The 21,478-nt window shown below is 39.7% G+C and overlaps 1 protein-coding gene across 4 annotated transcripts in view; it reads right to left on the reverse strand.

Annotated features, from left to right (window-relative positions):
- LOC108280688 (receptor-type tyrosine-protein phosphatase mu) overlaps positions 1-21,478 on the reverse strand; it is a 253,376-nt gene that overhangs the window by 140,269 nt on the left and 91,629 nt on the right. For all 4 annotated transcript variants that reach the window (XM_053673623.1, XM_053673622.1, XM_053673621.1 and 1 more), the window contains exons 4-6: positions 14,315-14,393; positions 7,996-8,111; positions 5,693-5,867 (exon numbers count right to left, since the gene is read on the reverse strand). In XM_053673623.1, the coding sequence (XP_053529598.1) occupies positions 5,693-5,867; positions 7,996-8,111; positions 14,315-14,393 (370 nt within the window). The remainder of the gene's footprint in view (positions 1-5,692; positions 5,868-7,995; positions 8,112-14,314; positions 14,394-21,478) is intronic.

Here is a 21,478-nt window from a genome sequence, read left to right on the forward strand (position 1 = left end):
TGAGCTTATAATCAGATTTAACTTAGTGACTCGGTATATTAAACCATTTGAAAGGCTCTGTATGATTACAAACAAACAATTGACAGAAGTTGACGTAATATGCAGGTCGAAAAAAATGCATTTGTGTTGCAGATGAGTTCGTCTATCAGGATTGAGAGAGATTGGAGCATTTAAAGTAGAATTGTGTTTGTACATAAATGAGGTTTTGTCTAAAAGAGAGCCGTTATGTCTTATTAGGACTGCACCGACATGCTGACAATAATGTCAATAACCAACCTCTGTGCTTAATGCAACTCATTTCTCTTGTGTCATTATTTCTACAACTTAGGCAGCAATTCCTAGAAGAGCTACTGTTGAACTGTCAAGAGTGTTCTTTCTCTCTCTCTCTCTCTCTCTCTCTCTCTCTCTCTCTCTCTCTCTCTCTCTCTCTCTCAGTACTAAAGGGAAGTGCATCAGAGCCAGAAGGAGTAAGATGTCAATTAAAAGCCATTCAAATACAATGAATACAGTACAACACTAAGTAACTTTGCAACTCTTCTTTCTTGCCTCCATGTGCGGAGTTGAGGTGAGGCACATCGCACATGCGTGTGATTCTTTTTGCTACAACAGCATGACCCTAAAGCCAAGTTCACATCGCACCGACAGGCACCGACCTACGCCGACAATCAGCAACTTGTTGGTCATTGGATTTAGCCACTGGATTTAGGATGCTGGGAAACACAAATGTCATGTTCATACTGCCCCAACAGACACCAAACGTTTTACGGACAGTCAGACTGGTTTAAAAATGGATGATTCTTTTACCACGAGCAAACTTTTACTATTACTAGTGTCTGTACATGTTGTTCTTCGCCTGAAAAGACGAAAAGTGAGCCGAAAGAGGCCGTGGGTGAAGCCTTGGTTGTTGCGCCATGACAGAAAAGCAGTTTCAACATCTCTGAGAAGGACATCTTAAGGTAGGCTATATGGTAAGCAAAGACCATTATTACACTATGAACATTATCTACTGTATGTATATTATGAACATACATTATGAACAATACTTTTATGCAAATGTAAGTTTTAAACATTTGTTGTGATTGTGCTTCTTCCTTCATGAAACAGAATACGGAAAATGGCATACGGTTAGCGCACGGTCCCGAATAAAACCAAAATACAAGAGTAGATGATCCTCACCAGGGGTCAAAATATACAGTTTTATTTAAATAACACACTGATACATCATTTATCCTCTTCTTTCTGATTCGTCCAGAAATCTGGCATTTACCCACAGCAATGAATTAGCACGTCTAGCACCAAGTGCACAGGCTTTCGTTTCTATGGAGTTTTCAGGGATGCTTGCCCCATTGTCATGGCAACAGTTCGTGTCCAGGTCAAATCATGGCAGAGTTTGTTGGAAAATCCTACCACCCTGTTCGGACATTCCAGGACTCGACAAACGCAGATCGAGCATGTTCAGTCGGTGAAAGCAAATGCCGTCCAACAGCAACAGATGACGACAGGGTTAACGCACTGATCTGACAAAACCCGACAGACATGTCCCCTGGCGTTGGTCGGCGTCTGTCTGTGCAGGGTGAACCAGGCTTAAGTGTTTCATTCCCTTCTTAATCAGCAACTTCTGACCAATTAAAATCAAGCATTCCACAGTGCTGTTGTATAACAGCTGTTTAACCCAGCAATCTACCACCTGCCTATATTAAGGCATCAGTCTCCTTCCACATCATTCACACTGAGCTCAGATATCCCAAACCCTAACACTTAAACTATAATGAGTTACTGTTACTAACCCTAATCCGGTGTCAATCACCTATAGATATTTCGGGGACAGAAAGTCAGTTAGTCATGTCAATAATTTCATTAAATCAAAAGAATTTTGAAGAACTTCAGTGACAGAATCCTGAAGCACTAGGGCAGAACTCATTAGTGTTTCCTGTACAGCTAGCTTTTTTTTTTTTTTTTTTTTTTTACTTTTTGATTCAGAAACAAAACAAATGAGTGTTAAAAAAAAAATAGTATAGTAGAATAGTATTGGATTTTTGCTCTTTTAAATGTGTCTATGTTTAACCTGGACAAAAGAGATAAGGAAACAGATCTGTAGCCAAAACACGCAGATTTAGATGTGAGCAAATCTTTGGCAGACGAGGTAAGCCCTTTACTGAGCATCTGGACTGAGTGTGTGTCTGACAGCAGTAGAGAGAAAGACACATAGAAGGTGTGAGACGTGTATACATGTGTGAGGGATAAAGAGACACGGAGCAGGGAGACAATACATGTCTGAAGGGCTTCTATAGGGGGCACATCTGAGACCGGCGGGCTGCTGAATGGGACTGTATGTGTGTGTGTGTGTGTGTATGTGTGTGTGTGTGTGTGTGTGTGTGTGTGTGTGCGTGTGTGGCAGGGCTCGGTGTAACAGTGGGTGTGTGGGTGTGTCACCTTGTGCATGTGACAGTGTGGTATGTGTGAGGAGCAGCTGTTACAGGGCTGTTGTTCAGATGGTCAGGGACGAAAGTGTGTGTGTGTATGTGTGTGTGTGTGTGTGTGTGTGTTAAAGGATTAGGGAAATGGACAACTGTGGTTTGCTTCAGTACAGCACCTGTGTGTTAACCACACAAAAACCCTTCAGCTACTTTCAATTAATTAAAATATCAACCGTTTAAATGTATTTGAGTTTGAATTCGTTCTGTTGCTCCTGAAACACACTCTATGCCAACACTCTGCCTTCTATGTCCATAATTGAGCCAGACGAGGAGAAGAATCACCTAAGAAGTTACACCAGGATCACCGTGCCACTCTGATTATCCACTGCTTTGCCCATTAGCATTGACACAGCTACGTGAAACCGCGTTGTACCGCGTAACATCAGTTAACCGGGCACAATTACACCGCTACACCGTGTTAGCGTCCGAGTGGATTAAGAATCCGTGGAGTAGAGTAGCGAAACCCTGGGAGGATCAAGAAGTACAACACAATTGTGTCCGTGTGCTGGACAGAGCACTAGAGCCTGACTATGAGAGAAAGAGTGAAGGGGGTTACGTGGTTTGGTGTTTGTAGAGTAAATGTGAAATTACAGCGCTACTATAAATGTGTGAAGGTGCGAAAATGATAACGCTGCTAATTACTATAATCCTGCAAACACCACAGGCAGAGAAGACAAAGAGCCGACACCCTGAGCTGCCTGCTCAAACACAGGAGAAGTGTAAATTCACTGTTAGGATACATGCTAAAGAGGCTGACAAGCCTGAATAAAAGACTGTTTTCAGTCAAACTGGCCAATGTCACCAAACATAGACAGTTCAATTCAAATAACTGGCCACACTTTTAACAATACACTGTACAGTACTGTATTTATACAGCAAATTACACAGCTGTCCTTATTCTGGTGCCCGAATGGGACAGACATTATCTCAGGATGTGTCCAAATCCTTCACCTTCACACTACACACAAGGGAGCAGAAGTGTAACGGAGATGAGTAACACTGAATCAGTTTGCTAGAAGGCAGAACTGAATCTAACCCGAGTTACTGGAGCCTTTTACAAACATGAGGTACCATGTAGGAAATTATAGCCTTCATTTAAAATGGATTACATTTACTTCTCTTTATTTTCCATCAATCTACAAGTTTTGTAGTGAGGGTGCGTCTTGGGTGAGTCTCAACAAGCGTTGGGCAGTTTCTCTCATTCTTCCTTGCAGATCCTTTCAAACTCAACCAGATTACATCTGTGAACATGCACCTTCAGGTCTCTACACTCATACTACAGGGTTCAAGTGTGGCGTTTGGCTGGACCACTCAAGCACATTCAGAGACTTGTCCCGAAGTGCTTGGGGTTGTTCAGTCTGAGGTCGTGTGCAATCTGGAGCAGGTTTGCTTCGATGACCTCATTGTATTTGGCTGCATTTATCCTTCCCTCAATTGTGACCAGCCTCCCTTTCCTTGCCACTGAGAAGCAACCCCATGGGATGATGCTGCCACCACCATGCTTCACTGTAGGGATAGTATTACCAATTACTCTACCATAAAGGTCTGACTGATAAAGTACAGTATATCTGAAATGGTTGCCCTTCCGGAAGATTCTCCCATCCCTGCGAAGGACTTCTGACAATCTCTTAGAGTGGCCATTTCCTTCTTGGTAACTTCCCTAACAACCTTTGCCTCATTTAATGAGTTTGGCTAGACAGCCAGCTCTTGGAAGGGTTCTGGTGCTTCCAAACTTGTATTTCACGATGAAGGAGTCCGATGTGCTTTCACATTCAAAGCTTTAGAAACGGTTTTATAGCCTTGCTCAGATCTATGTGCCAACACAATTTGATTGCGGAGATCTACAGAGAGTTCCTTGGACTTCACGGCTTAGTTGTTGGCCTGGCGTAAACTGTGAATTGTGGGAACTAATACACACAGGCGTGTGCCTTTCCAAATCATGTGCAGTGAAATGAATTTGCCACAGGTGGACTCCAGTTAAGTTCGAGAGACATCTCAAGATAATCAAAGCAAACAGGATGCACCTGAGCTCAATTTGGAGTGCCTTAGCCATGGGTCTTAGCTAAATGCGTACTTAACTAAATGAGGTATTTCAGGTTTTAATCAGTTGTAACCACTTTATATGTGTATCATATTAAAAGGCCCATATAAACAACTTTATTTTCTAGTCAGCTATTCATGGCAGAGTTTTTTTTTATTTTGTTGTTGTCTTGAACATGATTGGTCTCTACTTTGTCTTTTCTGAAATCTTTCTCTAGCTATGAATATCAATGACAAATAGCATGAATCAGCTTTCAAGCAGTTTTAATGTTGCTTTTCTGTGACGCCGTAGCTGTTTGTGCAGTAGTTTCGCAACAAGTAATGTCTTTGTAGTTTTGCTCACCCATGAGACAAAGAAAAATCTCTACAAGTGTCGCAACAAACATTTATAACAATGTACTGTAAGAAATATTGCACTGCACTGCAGGGAATCTAAGATACCTACTTAGGTTTGAGTGTGTGTGCGCGTGTGTATTCATACCCATATACATTAACAAAAATGTCCTTGTAGACCTGTGATGATCCATAACACCTAAACACTTTAAAAGCACCTGAAAGAATGCCGAGGCAGACGTGGTTTGACTGACATCTCTCTGTGTAGACAGCTGGGATTAAAGCAGTCAATCACCTTAAGCTGCGAGTCCATAAAAAAGCGGCAACAAACTACAGGGCCATAAATTCGATTCGCTCCTCGTCACGAAGGAGAAAGAGAGAGCGGGGGAAATTGAGGAGGAGAAATATTGAAGGCCATTACCTACCTCTTGCGGCTATGGGAGAGAGAAGGAAAGGAGGATTTAGAAGCGGGAGCCTCTATAAATTCATATCAACTGACTGGCGGAAGCCTGAGCTGGACAGGCTACTGTACATCAATACACAGCCTTTATGTCCTTCCAGAGAGGATACACTTTCGGTCAAGGACAGCGCTTGTAAAGACGCACACATCAAAACAAAGAGAGTGCAGGCTGTTAACATAAAATACGCATCAATCTTCCTCACAGCCGCGTCAGCTGACACTGCGTATCACAGCCTCACTCCCTGGAGAAAGTTAGAGACTGATATATTGCTTTCTGAATAGCAAGTGTGCGCTTTCAGAGTTTCGCAGAACTTTTTCAAGCATTTAAGTTCAGGTGCGTGTGGGAGAAAGTCAAAGAGTGAGGTGTATGATGTGGACTCACGTTTGATAGTCAGTTCTCCGTAGTTGGACACACCCACTCCCCTGGTGGAATGGACTATACAGCGGTAGCGGCCCGAGTCCTGTTTGGTGGTGTTCACCACGTCGAACATCCCAATGAACCGCTGGTTATTCCACGGCTTAGTGGCCTTCATAGGAGCCTCTCGTCCGCCGATACCCTGCAGCCGATACCATACACACACGTACACACAGCACGTACAGACAAACAAGAAGTCAGTGTGTGTGAACGTATTTGTATGAATATGTTTGTGTGTCTGGGTTCATATTGTGTGTATTGGAGTGATGCAGCAGCAGCGTAAGCATAAAATCATCATACAGATACAGGTCAAGAGCTTCACTTAATGTTCACATCAAACATCAGAATGGGAAATGTGCTCTCAGTGACCGTGGCATGATTGTTGGTGCCAGACAGGTAGGTTGGAGTATTTCAGAATGGATAAAACAGGGGATGTTTTCACCCCTAGTAAGGCAGTATGCACATCTGTGCAGTAGTGCATTAGTCTATTATTAACATATTTCCATATTTGTTCCATACATCTCTCATACATGCATACATACATGCAACACACACATACACACACACATACACACACACGCACTTTCCCCAGCTGTCAGCTAGCGTAGCAGGCAGATGGGGGGCCATTTGTTCACTGGAGATCTTTCTTCATTACTGTCATCAGGGGACTTCACTTAATGTTTGACTTTCTTTCGCCGAATAATGAGGATGTGTTTATTTAAGTGACTAACTACCTGGCAGAGGTCCTGCACACACACAGAGCATCCAGAAACAGAGAGAGAGTGTGAGAGTGTGATAGAGCGAGTGAGACCAGAGGTGTGATTTGTGTATGGCAAGGAATACCCTGACTGCTGGAATGGCTGAAACAGTAAATTATGAACTGGCTAATGAATTATTAGCGAAAGGATAAACAATCAGGAATGTTGTAGCATCAGTCTCCTCTGCTGCTCTCCCATTCCAAATATCTTCGACTACTACGAACCTCCTTTTGCCAGGCAAGGGCAATGAATAAATGGGCAGGAGAGCTAATAAAAAATATGTTTAAAAAAAAATTAAATTTAAAAATGTAATCCATCTCACGCAGCGAGCAGCACCAATTCCACTTTTTTGGGCTCGTGGTTAGTTAGGATTTAAACTCATGATCTCATGACGCATAGATTGTCATACCAATCCTTTACTTCAACAAAAATGTTCAATCTATTCGGTTATAATTTCCTATTTCTGCCATGTTCCACGACTGCAAAAAGTTCCATAAAGTAACTATAGCAGGTTCTGATTTGACACTGCTCAAGGCCATTCCTGGAGGTTTTCTGTGTCTTACGTTTCACTGCAGTTTCAATTACCGTCATTGGTTTTAGATTTACGCTTGTACTTCAGCTAGGAATCTCATTTTCATGTGAAATATAATGAAAGCAGTCACATCAACTGACTTTCCTATAAGACAGAATGTTTAAAGGTGTCTTAATGTTTTAAAATTCATTCCTCCGGCTGTTTCACCGTGAAGAAGAGAATTCGGAGAACGTGTATAGCTGAGTGAGGTCTGACCTTGCCACACCTTGGAGGGAGAGAGGGAGAGAGAGACAGAGAGTGTGAGAGAAGCCGCGGTTTATAAAATGCCACACTGAAAACTTGATGAGGCATTAGAAAGCTTTACAAGCTCCATATACAAGATGTAGAGGTGGGGTGCAAAGAAAGATTGAAACAGGGATGGAAAAGGGGTGCGGGGCGATGGCGAAAAGAGCGCTGCATCTGAATAAGACGAGCTCGGTGTGATGTAGTCCAGCCGAGCGGAACTAGTGGAGAGGTTTAGTTCACTGCTTGATTCTGATTGGTCAGAAGCTGCTGCTGAATGAATTTTGTACATTTACGGTCATTGTAATATGAATTGCAATAGGGACTTGTATGGCTGATGCTCCACATGAATAGATATTATTGTTGATATGGTAAAGCCAGCACAGACAATTCACTCTCAAAGCCTCAGTAACGTGTAGCTGAGAGCACTGAGAGCAACATCTTGACCTATTTCCCCAGAATGCTATGATTAAGCAAATGTTCAGGTGGGTTTAGGGCTGGTGTGAATAAGCCTGTTATCCCAATAACGAGTGTATACTACTTTGGAGAGCGCTAATATCAGCCCTCAGCTAATATTAATATTTATAGGCAGCTTTGAAGCCTTGGCAAAATGCCGCATTAATATTTTTGTTAGAGTAGTATGCACAGAGAACTGTGTGTGTAAGGAGTGTGTGTGTGTGTGTGTGTGTGTGTGTAACCTGCAGCCACAGGTGAAAGTTGTCTCTCCACTCTCCGTTGACGGTGCAGTGGAAGGTAGCTGTCTGCCCTGCGTTCACCTCCACTCCTTTAATATGGAGGAAGTTTGGCGTCGTCACTGCACACACAAACAACACAAACATTGTTATCCCACCACACAAAATACTAACACACTAAATACACAGTCACTCTCATATCCCAGTACTCCTGTGTCCAAAATGACACCCTAATGAGAGGTGTGAATTGGTTGCCGAGCAAGGGGCTCATACCCCTCTCCTTTCCCATCGCCATCGCCTTTCCCATCAGCAGCTAAACACAGAGTCACGATACTCTACACACAGAAACCCAACAGTGTCCTGACTCATCTTACAACAGACTTGCAGTGATAAAATAATTAATTTGTTTTTACTGATTGAAAAAGTCCAATAAGTTGATTTCCATTCTGCCAGTGGAATAGAACAAGAGTGTATTGCAAGAAAGGGTTCATGTAGTCTCCCGTTGATGTTACACTTTTACCTCTTTTGATTGGTTTCCCTTTCACATTGTGTAAAGCTACCAGATTGTTTCCTTTTGTTTGGCTTCAATAAACAAGCATGCCATGTTTTTAACCAAATTTGTCAAATGATACTGTTAATAATAACAATAAATAATAAAGGAGCAGTATATTAAACAAGTATAAAGAATATTAGGTGGATTATATCATGAACATAGCTCAGCACTGTTGCATTCTGGAATCTGTTTGGTCAAAAGGTGTTGATTCATTTTCTATAATCGTTAATAGCGTGATTCTTTATATACTTTCTGCTAGGAGAAAGTCTTCAGGACTTTGTGTTTTGCGATTTCATTTCATTAATAAATTCAACAGTTGTCAGTATTGGCAAATTTCTATGATATACGAGCAATACAACACTTCAGAATGCGCTTTTTTGGGAATATAATCAACTTCAGTAACGGTAACACGGCTTTACATCGCTGCATCACACAACACTAACTTTGATTATTTCCCTCTAACAGCACGCCCGGTCCGGTATCAGTCCTCTCACGTGACAACAAAAAGAGAACGAATTTGGAATCGGGCATCAAGACCATTTTCAGCGCATGTAGAACTTTATCAAACAGGTCTGGGAAGCTCTGTGAACAGTTCACAAATCCTACCATACAGAATCACAAGAGATCTGGGCAACGCCGGCTACAAAGTTCAACCAGTGAAACTAGTATTTTATCTCTTTACTGTACGGTTTGCTTCTATTGCTCATTACTAAACCCCCCCCCCCCCCCCCCCCCCCCAAAAAAAAAAATCTATATCATAACTTTTATTTTCCCATCAGCTAAATTGAAATCCTATTAATTTATTCACAGTCCTCTAATAAAATCTCAAATCTCAAACTCTACAGATTGCTCTGTGATACTGTAATTAGTCGTTCTCCGCCTCTACAAGAAAGCTTGCTCATATCCGGCTCAACATGCATTTATAACAAGAGACAATCTCTCGGATGCAGTCCCATGTAAATCAAGTTATGAAGCGTAATGTTTGATTACTCGTCTCTTGCGGAAATCAGGCCGAGGCGACCTTGAATCGATACGTGAGCCGTTCTTCAAAGACAGTAACGCCGCTAATTTAATCTCTTTCTCTCACTCGTCTTCCCTCTGTTCAATATTTCATCAGTTACTTTTCTGTTTGCAATAGCACCGCTTTTATTACTTTGACCCACCATACTTTTCTATGGCAGACTGCCTGTATCTATTTCTCTCTTCGATAAAGTCGTTTTTTTTTTTCCTTTAATGATAGATAGACCCCCCCGTAGTGTTAATGGCACCTTTGAGTGAAGGCAGCCATGCCATCTGCTTTCATGAATAGGAAATGAATGTGACTATTTTTTGCTGTGAAAAAACAAAAGGCGAGTCCCATCACTCAATTTAACGCTCAAGAAATCAGCATTAAGGGCCAGAATAATGAAAGCATTACACTAAATTACAGTGACTGGATCTTTGACTGATCTGTGTTGATAGTTAGTGTCATACTTTGACAGTCTCAAATCTGTGTCTTCTTCCACCATGTGCCATCTAAAACAGAGTGGATTTTTCTCTGATATTTCTAGGCAAATATATTTGTGTAATATTAAAAAAATCATATATATATATGTAGTATTTATGATTGTTAGTATATATATACTTGTATATATGTATGTATATATATATATATATATATATATATATATATATATATATATATATATATATATATATATACACACACACACACACACACACTAACAATCATAAATATTACGTTATATATATATATATGATTGTTAGTTTGTCCAATTACTTTTGAGACTGTGAAAATGGAGGGACTCTAAAGAAAATGGCTGTAATTCTTAAATGCTTTATGCAGTATTTTGGTTAAACCCCCTGAATGAAAGCTGAAAATCTACACTTCAATCACATCTCGATTGCTTCATGTCAAATGAACTGTGGTGATATACAGAGGCAAAACTATAAAAATCATGTAACTGTCCGAATACTCATGGACCTGACTGTATTAAGAACATCTTTATATCAGCCTTTACTGCTAGAATACTGACTGTTTCAGAAGTCCTGCCCATTCAGCAGTCATTTTATTTTTAATAATAATATCTAGGTGTTCAAGATGATGATGCAATCTCAATATCGCGGTAAATTATGTCAAAATACGCTTACCACATTAAAACTATTCAGATGTATTAAGACATTGAAAGACTTCTATTTTTATTTGATGCTACTGTGGAATGTCATTGGCATTCACACACCTCCTCACAGTCAGGTGATAATCACTAATTCTAAGAGAGGAAGTCATCCACACTTACACAGACTGGACAAAGCACATTGGCACCACAATGTTACTGCTCAGTGTGCTTCTCGCTTACCACCACAATAAGTGTTTATTGGTGTGCAGAGATTCTAGGAAGAGGCTGCTAATGCTCCTAAAAGAAATTAGTATAGTTTACTTTACACAGTCAGTCTCTAAAGCACTAAGTGGAGCTGTCTGAAAGAGGCGATGATGACACAGTCTCAGCCAAAGTGTTTCGCTCTGTGTGAGTTTTTTTCTTCCAATGCTAAAAAAAAGTACGTTAAAACGGTATTACCCGAACTTTAAACTAGATCCTACATGAATGATCTGAATAAGCTGTCAGCCAAATGGAACTGAATGAACTCAATTTAACTACAGATTGCTGGAGTGACATATGTAATGTAACCAAAAGTAACGTTAACAAAGTAATTAAGACATGTATTAAGACAAAATCTGCACCAGCTCCAGTCTTCATTTCAAGGGTGAGAACATCAACGTGGTACAGGCCTACAGGTCCCTGGGTGTTCGCCCGAGTGACAAGCTGGGGTCGAATATGAACGTGGGCAGCCTGTACAAAAAGGGACAAAGGCAACTCTATTTTCTGTGGAAGCTGAGGTCATTTGTGTGCTCGGGCAGAGGCATCACTACACAGGGCACCAAAGGCATTAAGAGAACAGGATCAGTCATATTTCATTAAATGAACTAAAATGACACTTTAGAATAGAATATATTTAATTAAAATAAACCAAAATGATACTTTAGACAGAATATTCTACTTTCTACTTTAGAATAGAATATATTAAACCAAAATTAACTAAAATTAACTACTTTAGAATAGAATACATGTAACTAAAATTAACAAAAATTCTACTTTAGAATAGAATACATGTAACTAAAATTAACTAAAAGCCTACTTTAAAACAGAATATAGTAAACTAAAATTAACTAAAAGCCTACTTTAGAACAGAATATAGTAAACTAAAATTCTACTTTAGAATAGAATATATGTAACTAAAATTAAGCTTTAGAATAGACTATATTAAACTAAAATGAACTAAAATTCTACTTTAGAATAGAATATAGGAAAGCAAAATTAAATAAAATTCTACTTTGAAATAGAATACATTAGACTGAAAATAATTAAAATTCTACTTTAGAATAAAATATATTTAATCACAATTAACTAAAAATGACTAAAATTCTACTGCACAGTACAATATATGTAACTAAAATGAATGTTTTAATAAAGTGTTCTTGTGCATTGTCACAACTAATAATGCAAGAATGACTCATTTTCAACTAGTGTCTAGTTACGCAACAATACAGATGCTGATGAATAAACACAAATAACAGAGTGAACTAATGTGACCTTCATTAAACAAATAACAGGGGCTTAATTTTCCTTCATTTTTCCCGTATACCCAGGGTAAAAATGGAATATGTGGTTGTTCATATTTAAGAGAAAATATTATGTATAGTTTACATAAGAAAATGACATTTTTCATCAAAACAGGATTTCATTGTGTATACTAGTCTACCAGTGAGTGTGGTCAATTCACATAGTTCAATTATGTTGTAAAATCTTACAAGGATGTTGGCGCTCATAGAAAGAAATGACTATGGTAGTATTTTAACCGGCATAATTCCTATGTGGTATGATAGCACAGTGGGTGACATCACCACCTCACAACACCTGGGTTGGGTCCTGAGCTTGGGTCTGCTTTTACTCAGCTCTTTGATAATACATGATCAAATCACGTTGGCTGTGCGAAAACAAATTCTGTTAATGCAACCCAATTCAGTCACATAAAACCAATGTACATATCTGAATTAAGTAAATTAAATGATTTTTTTTCACTGTATGGGTCATTATTAAAAATATGGTGACTTCTAAGACTAGCAAAGTGTTAAAATTTTGAAAGATCGTTTCATATTGATGGTCTCAAAGTTGGGCGTCCGTGTCTCAGGTGGTAGAGGTAGTTGTCCACTAATCATAGGGTCGGCGGTTCGATTCCCAGCCCACGTGACTCCACATGCCGGAGTGTCCTTGGGCAAGACACTAAACCCCAAGTTGCTCCCGATGGCAAGTTAGCGCCTTGGATGGCAGCTCTGCTACCATTGGTGTGTGAGTGAATGAGAACCAGAGTAAAGTGCTTTGGATAAAAGTGCTATATAAGAGCAGACCATTCATATACCATTTGGAAATTGTCGCTGTAATGACATTTTGAATGAATAACCATAAGTCTTGATCTTTAATGTGATGCCATTACTTTAATTCACTGGAGTTATTGTCATCAGTGTTATCAGGACAGGCCGTTACACAGTGATGATCTCCATTAAAGAATTACTCATTAAATCCTTTTTTTAATAAAAAAAAAAATTATACGAAGACTGAAAAAGGTGTAACTCCACAAAAAAAAATGTCATTCAAGTAAATGAATAACTTCGAGTGTGGAGGGAAACGCTACTGATGCTAGCTGAAATGACCACTCGCTCTTCTGAACTTTGATCACGGACGCACTTAACCACACGTAATTAACTAATTTTTAAAAGAGCTAACATTTCATTCTGCTAATTTATATATTTGATATACTTCATACTAATGATCGGCCTGTGACATTAAAATGGATAAGGAATATACTTTAAATGTCAAACAAAAGCCTCTAAAGCAGTACAACTGGCTTGAGAGACAATGTATTTTTCCAGCACTTGGCAGATTTTTTTAAGTGCACAACAATAAAGAGTCAAAGTCATTTTTACTGCTTAGGAGCCATTATAGTTATACAATGATGTCTGGTATGTGGGACTTCTTGAAAATTTGAAAATGTCATGACTAATAAGGGGCAGTGTCACCATATTCTGTGACACACTTTATTCTAAAATAAGTGTTACCACTGTTAACAATGTGTTACCATTACTGACATACAATTTATTCATGCTGAGGTTCATGGTTTGCCGAGGTTATGTCACGGATTCCGCTCTCAAGTGTGCAACACGCTCGTGAGCGCGGCTCGGTATCGTTCTGTTTATTATGGCCGTGTGTTCTGGTTTCTAGCTTGTCGATTTCGAAATCATCTTATTCCTTTGTCTTATTACAAAGTTGAGTAGAGTACACTCGAGTCTTATTTCCCTGTCCATGTGTAAATGCTTGTCTTGTGCCTGCCTTTTCGTTTTGAGAGTGGATCTGCCTTCCTGTGCTCTGACCTCTTGCTTGGAACTATGCCGATGATAATAAGGAGCATGCGGCGTTTATGAACATGCCTCCTGCCTCATCCAGCTCACAAGTGACCCGTTAACTAATACCATAAATAACATAAAGCACTGCTGAACGTAGTACCAAGTACCTAAAGATTCTAGGATTTAGAGGTGAAAAAGCTGTTTTCTATATTTGTGTATATCTATGGAAAACAGACTACACTGATTTTTTTCCGGACGTCGTAAAATTGATGTGTAACAGTGGAAGATATTGGAAGATGTAATGGAAGACTTACTGCACTGATGGCCCTGGATGACGACATCCTTGATGGCCAGCAAACCACGCTGGCCTGAGGTCACAGCTTCAAAGATGATCTGCAGAGGAAAGAGAAAATAACCCATAACCACAGTCATAAATGCACACACCTTTAAAATGCACACGCAATGAGGCAAAGACCCCCAAGGGGCTGACACAAAGAGGCTTAAACCTGACCCGTAGTGTCAAATGTGCAGGGCTTCGAGAAGGACACTAGAGATACAGTTTAACCCCTGCTACTATATTAAACTCATAATTACATGATTTCACATTTAATTTACATTTGAAGAACACTTCGGGATGTGCTGTTAGTGGAAAAGAATCGACTTTGTCAAGGTAACCGTGCATCCGCTTCATTGCGTGGTTCATTGTCTGGAGGATTATCAGAGTGTCTCCATGAGCTAATCCTATAAAACAGGATCTATACCCTGTGGACCTCGGCCAAATTGTTTAAAGGCATTCCTATAAGACACACAGACTTCAGGGATTCAAGGATCGGCTAGAATTAAACACACAGTTGTCCGTGCAGAAAACACGTGGCACGACACTTGCGCATGTATTGAAGAGACCTATTTTTGTATCGTGTATTTTATGCATTCATAATTGTTTTTACCAGTTTAAAGGGACAAAGGGAAAGGCTTTTTAGAAGCAGGCTGAGAATTTCTCTTGACACATACTGTCCACAAATGCTATAATAACAAAAGAAGCCAGCGTACATTTGTTTAGTTCAATAACTAGTTATGTAAAAAATAAAATAAAATAAAAAGCCAGACACACACAGTTGTGGATTAGCGGAATAGCAGACATGCCTCATTCTCGGGGTGTGGCGTATCCCAGCTATTCCTCGTGTAGTAACCCACGGCATGCTCACATAACACCCTGTGCTTTCAAAATATGCATCCACAAGCAGAGCCAATCATTTGATGTCAGAAAAATGTAAGAGAAAAAGAAGAATTTAAATGAATTTCAAAGTTACGGCCTTCTTCAGAACTATTGGAACAGCAAGGCCAATTTCTTTTGTTTGTGCTATACAACAAACACGTTTGGGTTTGAGATGAAAACATAGATATGAGACCAGAGTTACTTACATCGAGATGTGTAAACATAAAATATAGAACCTTTTGTATCAGTCCACCCAATTTTTCGGCAAGCAAAAGTATAGGAACAGGTAAGTTTTGAAGTAAATTAAGGTAAATAACACTTAATACTTGGGAGCACATTCCTTGCTTGCAATAACTGCATCAAGCCTGCACCAAACTGCTGGTTTCTTCTTTTGTGATGCTTTTCCAGGCTTCTACCACAGCCTCTTTCAGTTGTCGTTTGTTACGGGGGGTTTCTCCCTTCAGTCTCCTCTTCAGGAGGTGAAATGCTGCTCAACTGGGTTAAGGTCTGGTGATAGACTTGGCCAGTCTAAAACCTTTCCACTACTTTCTTGCTTTTTCTCCCATAGACAGCTCTCCGATCGTCATGTTGGCTTATGCTTTTTAACAACAAATGCAGTCTTCACAGTTTAAACTGAAGGCTAAAAGCAAGAGTAGAGTAAACTATCAATCTAACAGGACACACCTGGGGAACAAGAAATGCCTGTCAGTCACATGTTCCAATATTTTTGCTCTCCTACATATTGGGTAGTCTGATACACGGTGTGCTATGTTCTATGTCATTTAACACATCTGCATATGAATACCAGGAAATAAAAGCTGAACTTCTAAACTGTTTTAATATTTGTCTTTTGTCTACAGCAAAAGCAAATGAACTGGCCAGTATTTTTGAAGGGGACTGTACATCTTTGAGACCAAGACACTCCTATTCATTCCTGCTCACTGCATGCATATTTTATCTATAGTGTATTCTGATCATATTTTACTTGCATTTGTAATCACATGCCTTTTTTTAGCCTGTTTTGTGTATAATTTGCCTTGGACGACCAATTTATTTCACTGTTCCTGTTTCAAATGGTATCGAGGTCAAGAAACATGCCTGTACATAATCGTTACAAAACATGTAAGGTTGCTGTTTTGCACTTCTGGTTAGATGCTAACAACATTTCACTGGTTTTGTACTTGTATGCTGTTCAATGACAATAAAGTTGAATCTAATCTAATCTAATCTAACATTTTGGGATGTGTTTTGACTTGTGGTACAACTGGGGTTCGGACACACAGATACACGGCTAAAATTAAACTCAAACCTACAGAAATGCTTTGACCGATCAGATTTGAGAGTCAGTTTATTCTTGCATGTTTACAAATAATCCTTATATGGTTTTATAGCTAAAAACTCAATATTACAAGAAATGTCCAGGTTTGAAAGACAGGTTTGAAAGGCAGACTACTAGGAGAGGATGATGGGGTCCTTTTAGAGTCTCACGGAGGGTTGTTTTATTTAAAAATATGTTCAAACTACTAACTCTTAGAAGACTTTATTCCTTTTTTCATCGCATTATTCCACAGTTCAAGACGTTAGAAATACCCATCAGATAAGACCATAATTATCGGGGTGTAACGATCCACTCCAGTCACGATTCGATTCACGATACAGACTTCATGATTCGATTCAATTTGATTCTTGGCATATTTTAAACAAATGTTGAATGAAGAAAAATTATGACTGAAAGACTTTTTTTTCCATCATAAACAATGCAAAATGATGTGCATTTTTGTCTGTATATAAGTAAACTAATCAAAAATTGCTACAAACAGAGATTTAACATTGTAAACAAAGTCTAATAAAGGTTCACATATAAATAAATAAATACATCCATCCATAAATCTGATTGAATAAAAGTCTCTGACCCAGGGGAAATGATCAACTGAAATATAATGAGCTCCGTAGCAGCGTCTGAGGTGTCGTTTTAGGTGTCATTTTTAGAAACAGAGCTCCAAAGTTGGCTAAAATGCACGACTTCTGCAGCCTCTCTCTCTCTCTGGCACTGTAGATTGTATCTTTAATTGTTATGATGATTCCCAGTAATGACCCAGGCTGTCCACGAAAGAAAGCGATCATGTGATCAGCATTCTCTCTACTGTATGTATTTTTAACTTTATGGGTTGTATGGGGAAATCTGGTGTTCAAACAGTGTAGTTGCATTAGATGCATGATATCATACTAATAATATAATATAATATAATATAATGTAATATAATATAATATAATGCTGATTTCCATGACGTGAATCACACATTACTACGATGCACATTTTTGCATTCGCATTGCGATGCATCATGTCACAATGCATCTTTGCACCCCTACCGGATCCTCATTCCTTCTTTCTCTAATGAAATTCAGAGTGCCAGTGGCCTTTGGTTGCTGTCTGACACCGCCATTATAACACGGCTCAGAGAAAATTAAGACTGAGCCACTCACTTAGACACATACTGTAGTGTAACAGCCAGCCCATGCAGAATTTGTTTAAAACAAGTAGCAATCACCACCAAATGTGGCCTTGATATCATATATATTATCTTCATACTGTAAGTATCATCAGAAAGACAAGAGAGCAGCAGTATAGGCATCTCAGTCAGTCTGTACTGGCTAACAGGAGTAAAATTCTTCAGTGGAAGGGTCTGGATTTGATGCAGTATTTGGAATCTTAAGTGTGACAATACAAACAATATACAGATTCAGAAGATTTTTGCACTTCAGAAAACACCAAGTGACAAGATGCTCCGAACGCATGGCATAAACAATTAAAAGTTTCGCTGTGAATCCTGACTGCAATTTAATTAGAATGGAAAAGACTGAGAAAAGGACCGAATCAACCTCATAATTACAAAATAATGTCCAAAGCACCAGGTGGTTTCGTACTGACAATCACTTGGGATACTGTGCAATTAAAGCTACCTATAATTACTCTGACTTTGCTAATTAGCCACGAATCTATGGAGCACTGTCTCTATTCTTGTCTCCATTCAGTAAGCAGAAATCATCACTTGCTCTTTGCGGGTGAAGGCTTTTCAAAACACGGAAAGGGTGGTTAACATTCTGGAGTCGACGCATGTCTTCTAAACCCTATAAGGAAAAGAAATATGAAAATAAATCCGCAGAAACAAGTCGACGATGTCAGACATACAGAGACATTAGGGATTTAATTGAATGCAAAAACATTGTTCAGCATGAACAGATTATTGATAGCTTGCCGAAAAAAGGTTCACGGGGCATCTGTTTCAGACTAGAAGTGTGAATTGGGACTGGGTGCAAAGAAAAACCAAGCAAGTAAAGGTTTTTACTTTTATGAGAGTAGTCAGTTATGAAGCTTGTGGGACAAACAAAGACCACGTTCATTAGCATGAATGTACATGAGCACCTGCACATTTACAGGGTTCATTCATTCATCCTTAGGACACTAGTTTATATATATTTTAGCAAATAGAACCAACTATATTCACTGGTTTCAAAGATGGATGCATGGATGGATGGATGGAATATGCCATCATCATTTTGTGCCCCCTAACTATCACCAAATGACTATTTGTATGGCTATTAATACTATGGCTTTGAGTGGGAAAAACAAGGAGGCATGGCCATATATATGCGATGCGTGTTGTGTACACATTACATCATTACAGTGGAAAAAATACCAGAAGCCTGCTCAGAGTCGGATGTAGCTGCAATCACCAGAATTAGCGTTGAGTCAAGTTTTTTTTGGAGGGGCTTAATTACTCATTACCAAGGTCAGGAGTGCTGCAAAACTGAAGTCTGGCTAGTAAACAAACCAAGTTATTAGCTGTAACTAGGCTCATTATAAACTGTAAATAAAATGATACAAACAGCATGTGCATGTGCTCTGTGGTGAACAGCAGCAGAGATACAGTGGCCATAGAATTCTTGTATAGAATATTTCATTTTCTTCATTTCCATCTCTGTTCATGTTGTGAGAGAGTAGTCATGACATTCAAATTGTCCATCTTGAGAGACATTGGTAATTCCCAATACTATTGTCGATCGTACCAAGCCTAATGGATGGATGTACTTTACTGATCCCCTAGGAGTAGTTTGGGATATTGTGTGTAACATATTGTTGGTACAAACCAATATGAGAAAGTATGAACTCGAGTGATGCAGCTGAGGTTGAGGAACTGTTGAATTCACACACCATGATAATAGTACTGGAATTTGTACTGCTGTTTGTTCTTTTTCTTTCTTCAAGTGTTTCCACTATTTTGGTTTAGGCTACACCCACTTCGGGGTTAATTCCAAATATAGCCACCATCCATACATCTTCTACCGCTTACTCCTTTTCAGGGTCACAGGGAACCTGGAGCCTATCCCAGGGAGCATCGGGCACAAGGCGGGGTACACCCTGGACAGGGTGCCAATCCATCACAGGGCACATATACACTCACACACACATTCATACTCTACGGACATTTTAGACATGCCAATCAGCCTACCATACGACAGGGGGAGGAAACCAGAGTACCCGGAGGAAACCCCTGCAGCACAGGACGAACATGCAAACTCCACACACACGGCCCCGGCGGGACTCGAACCCCTTACCCTGGAGGCGTGAGGCGAACGTGTTAACCACGAAGCACCGTGCGCACAGCACTTCAAAAAATACCTATACAGATACAGAGTGCAATTGCATTATACCCCTTGCCAACAACAAATGCGCAGAGGTGACAAATTCACAAATGCACAGAGGACTTGAATACATGTCCACACACATGTGCATGGCTAACATTCTTTACATTTCTGAGCTCATAGTCTAAAGCTGTTGCACAGCTGACATCAAACCACATTAAACTATCACTTGTGTTGTCAGTATGTATGGTCCTCAAGTTTCTCGCTGTCCTGACAGAGTATCATTCCCTCAGAATTACCAGAATGGATGTGTTGTAGTTTGGCTGTCACAGAATGCCATTGGTGTACTCCTGCTTTATATCATCTTCGATAAGAGCTCCTGCATCAAAGCAAAATATCTGCCAAATTACAAACAACTGTGTGTTTTTTTTATATATATATATTTTTTTTTATCTCCCTTAAGTGAGCTGGTAAAAAATTGTTTTAATATTTATTTAGTCCCAGAGATATATGAAGGCCGTATTACGTCTCAACGGGATTACAGACGCTTAAATAATTTATTACGTACGCGTACAGCACCCACTGAGAACTGATGCACAAAATAATTCACTCAGAACCCCTTTGCATTTAAACAGCACTTTAATGCCACGTCTATACATGTTTTATAACTACTCTATAAATGTAACGTGACTTGCAATAAAACGAACACGTTCCTAATGAGGCCCGTGTTGCTATGAGTGTACTAGCCACGTCTCATCAGAACCCATCTGTCTGCCCTGCCACTGCCGGTTCTAATGGGCTAATTTGGCTTAGCGGCGCCCTCCTTTGCGAGGTGCGAGGGTCTTGGTCTGCCAATTAACACCAGACTTTCCGCGAACCCCGGAGAGAGGACACCTAATAAGCAGGCATGTGTGAAATCAGCCTCCTCTCTGTGGACCCCAGCGTAGCCTGCCACACGTGAAAATGAACCACTAGACAGGGAGAGAATGTAATTTTTCCCCCTAATATAATAGGGGAGGGTGGTTTTCATTATTTTGTGAGAGAGAGAGAGATATCGAAGCAGGGTAGGAGAGTAAGGAAGTGAAAGAAGGCTACACAGCGAGAAACACAGACCTGTGAGAAGATGAAAGGACAGAGAGATGACATATTCTGAGGTGTGAGTGTATGGTTGATTATGAAACCATATATCATTATATATAAATATAAAAGATTACATCCATTTACACACCTACATGGTAAATTAAACTCAGTTACCTTTAACTTATAAACTGGCAAATTAGTTTTTCTAAATGTACGTAGAAGATACAAAAAAATGCTGCAGTATAAGAGGAAAGAAACACTTTGGGATGCATGTGATAATCAACTGCAGGGTGGTGACAGTACGTACACTCTGTGTCAGGCTGCATCACAACACCCTGTCGTTGATTATTCTCCAATAAGAGCGCACTTTTTGTCTGGTAAACATGCATCGATTCACTAAATGACAGCTACTACAGTAGCTTATTAGCGTTCTCTCCTCCACTATTCATTATGAATTGATCATTTTCCGTTCTGCACGCTTGTACCGATGCGTGCTCCCCTGTCCATTTCACACCAACTGTACATCACTACATTTAGT

This window comes from Ictalurus punctatus, chromosome 20 (assembly GCF_001660625.3).
Source record: "Ictalurus punctatus breed USDA103 chromosome 20, Coco_2.0, whole genome shotgun sequence".
In the NCBI taxonomy this organism is placed as follows: Eukaryota; Metazoa; Chordata; class Actinopteri; order Siluriformes; family Ictaluridae; genus Ictalurus; species Ictalurus punctatus.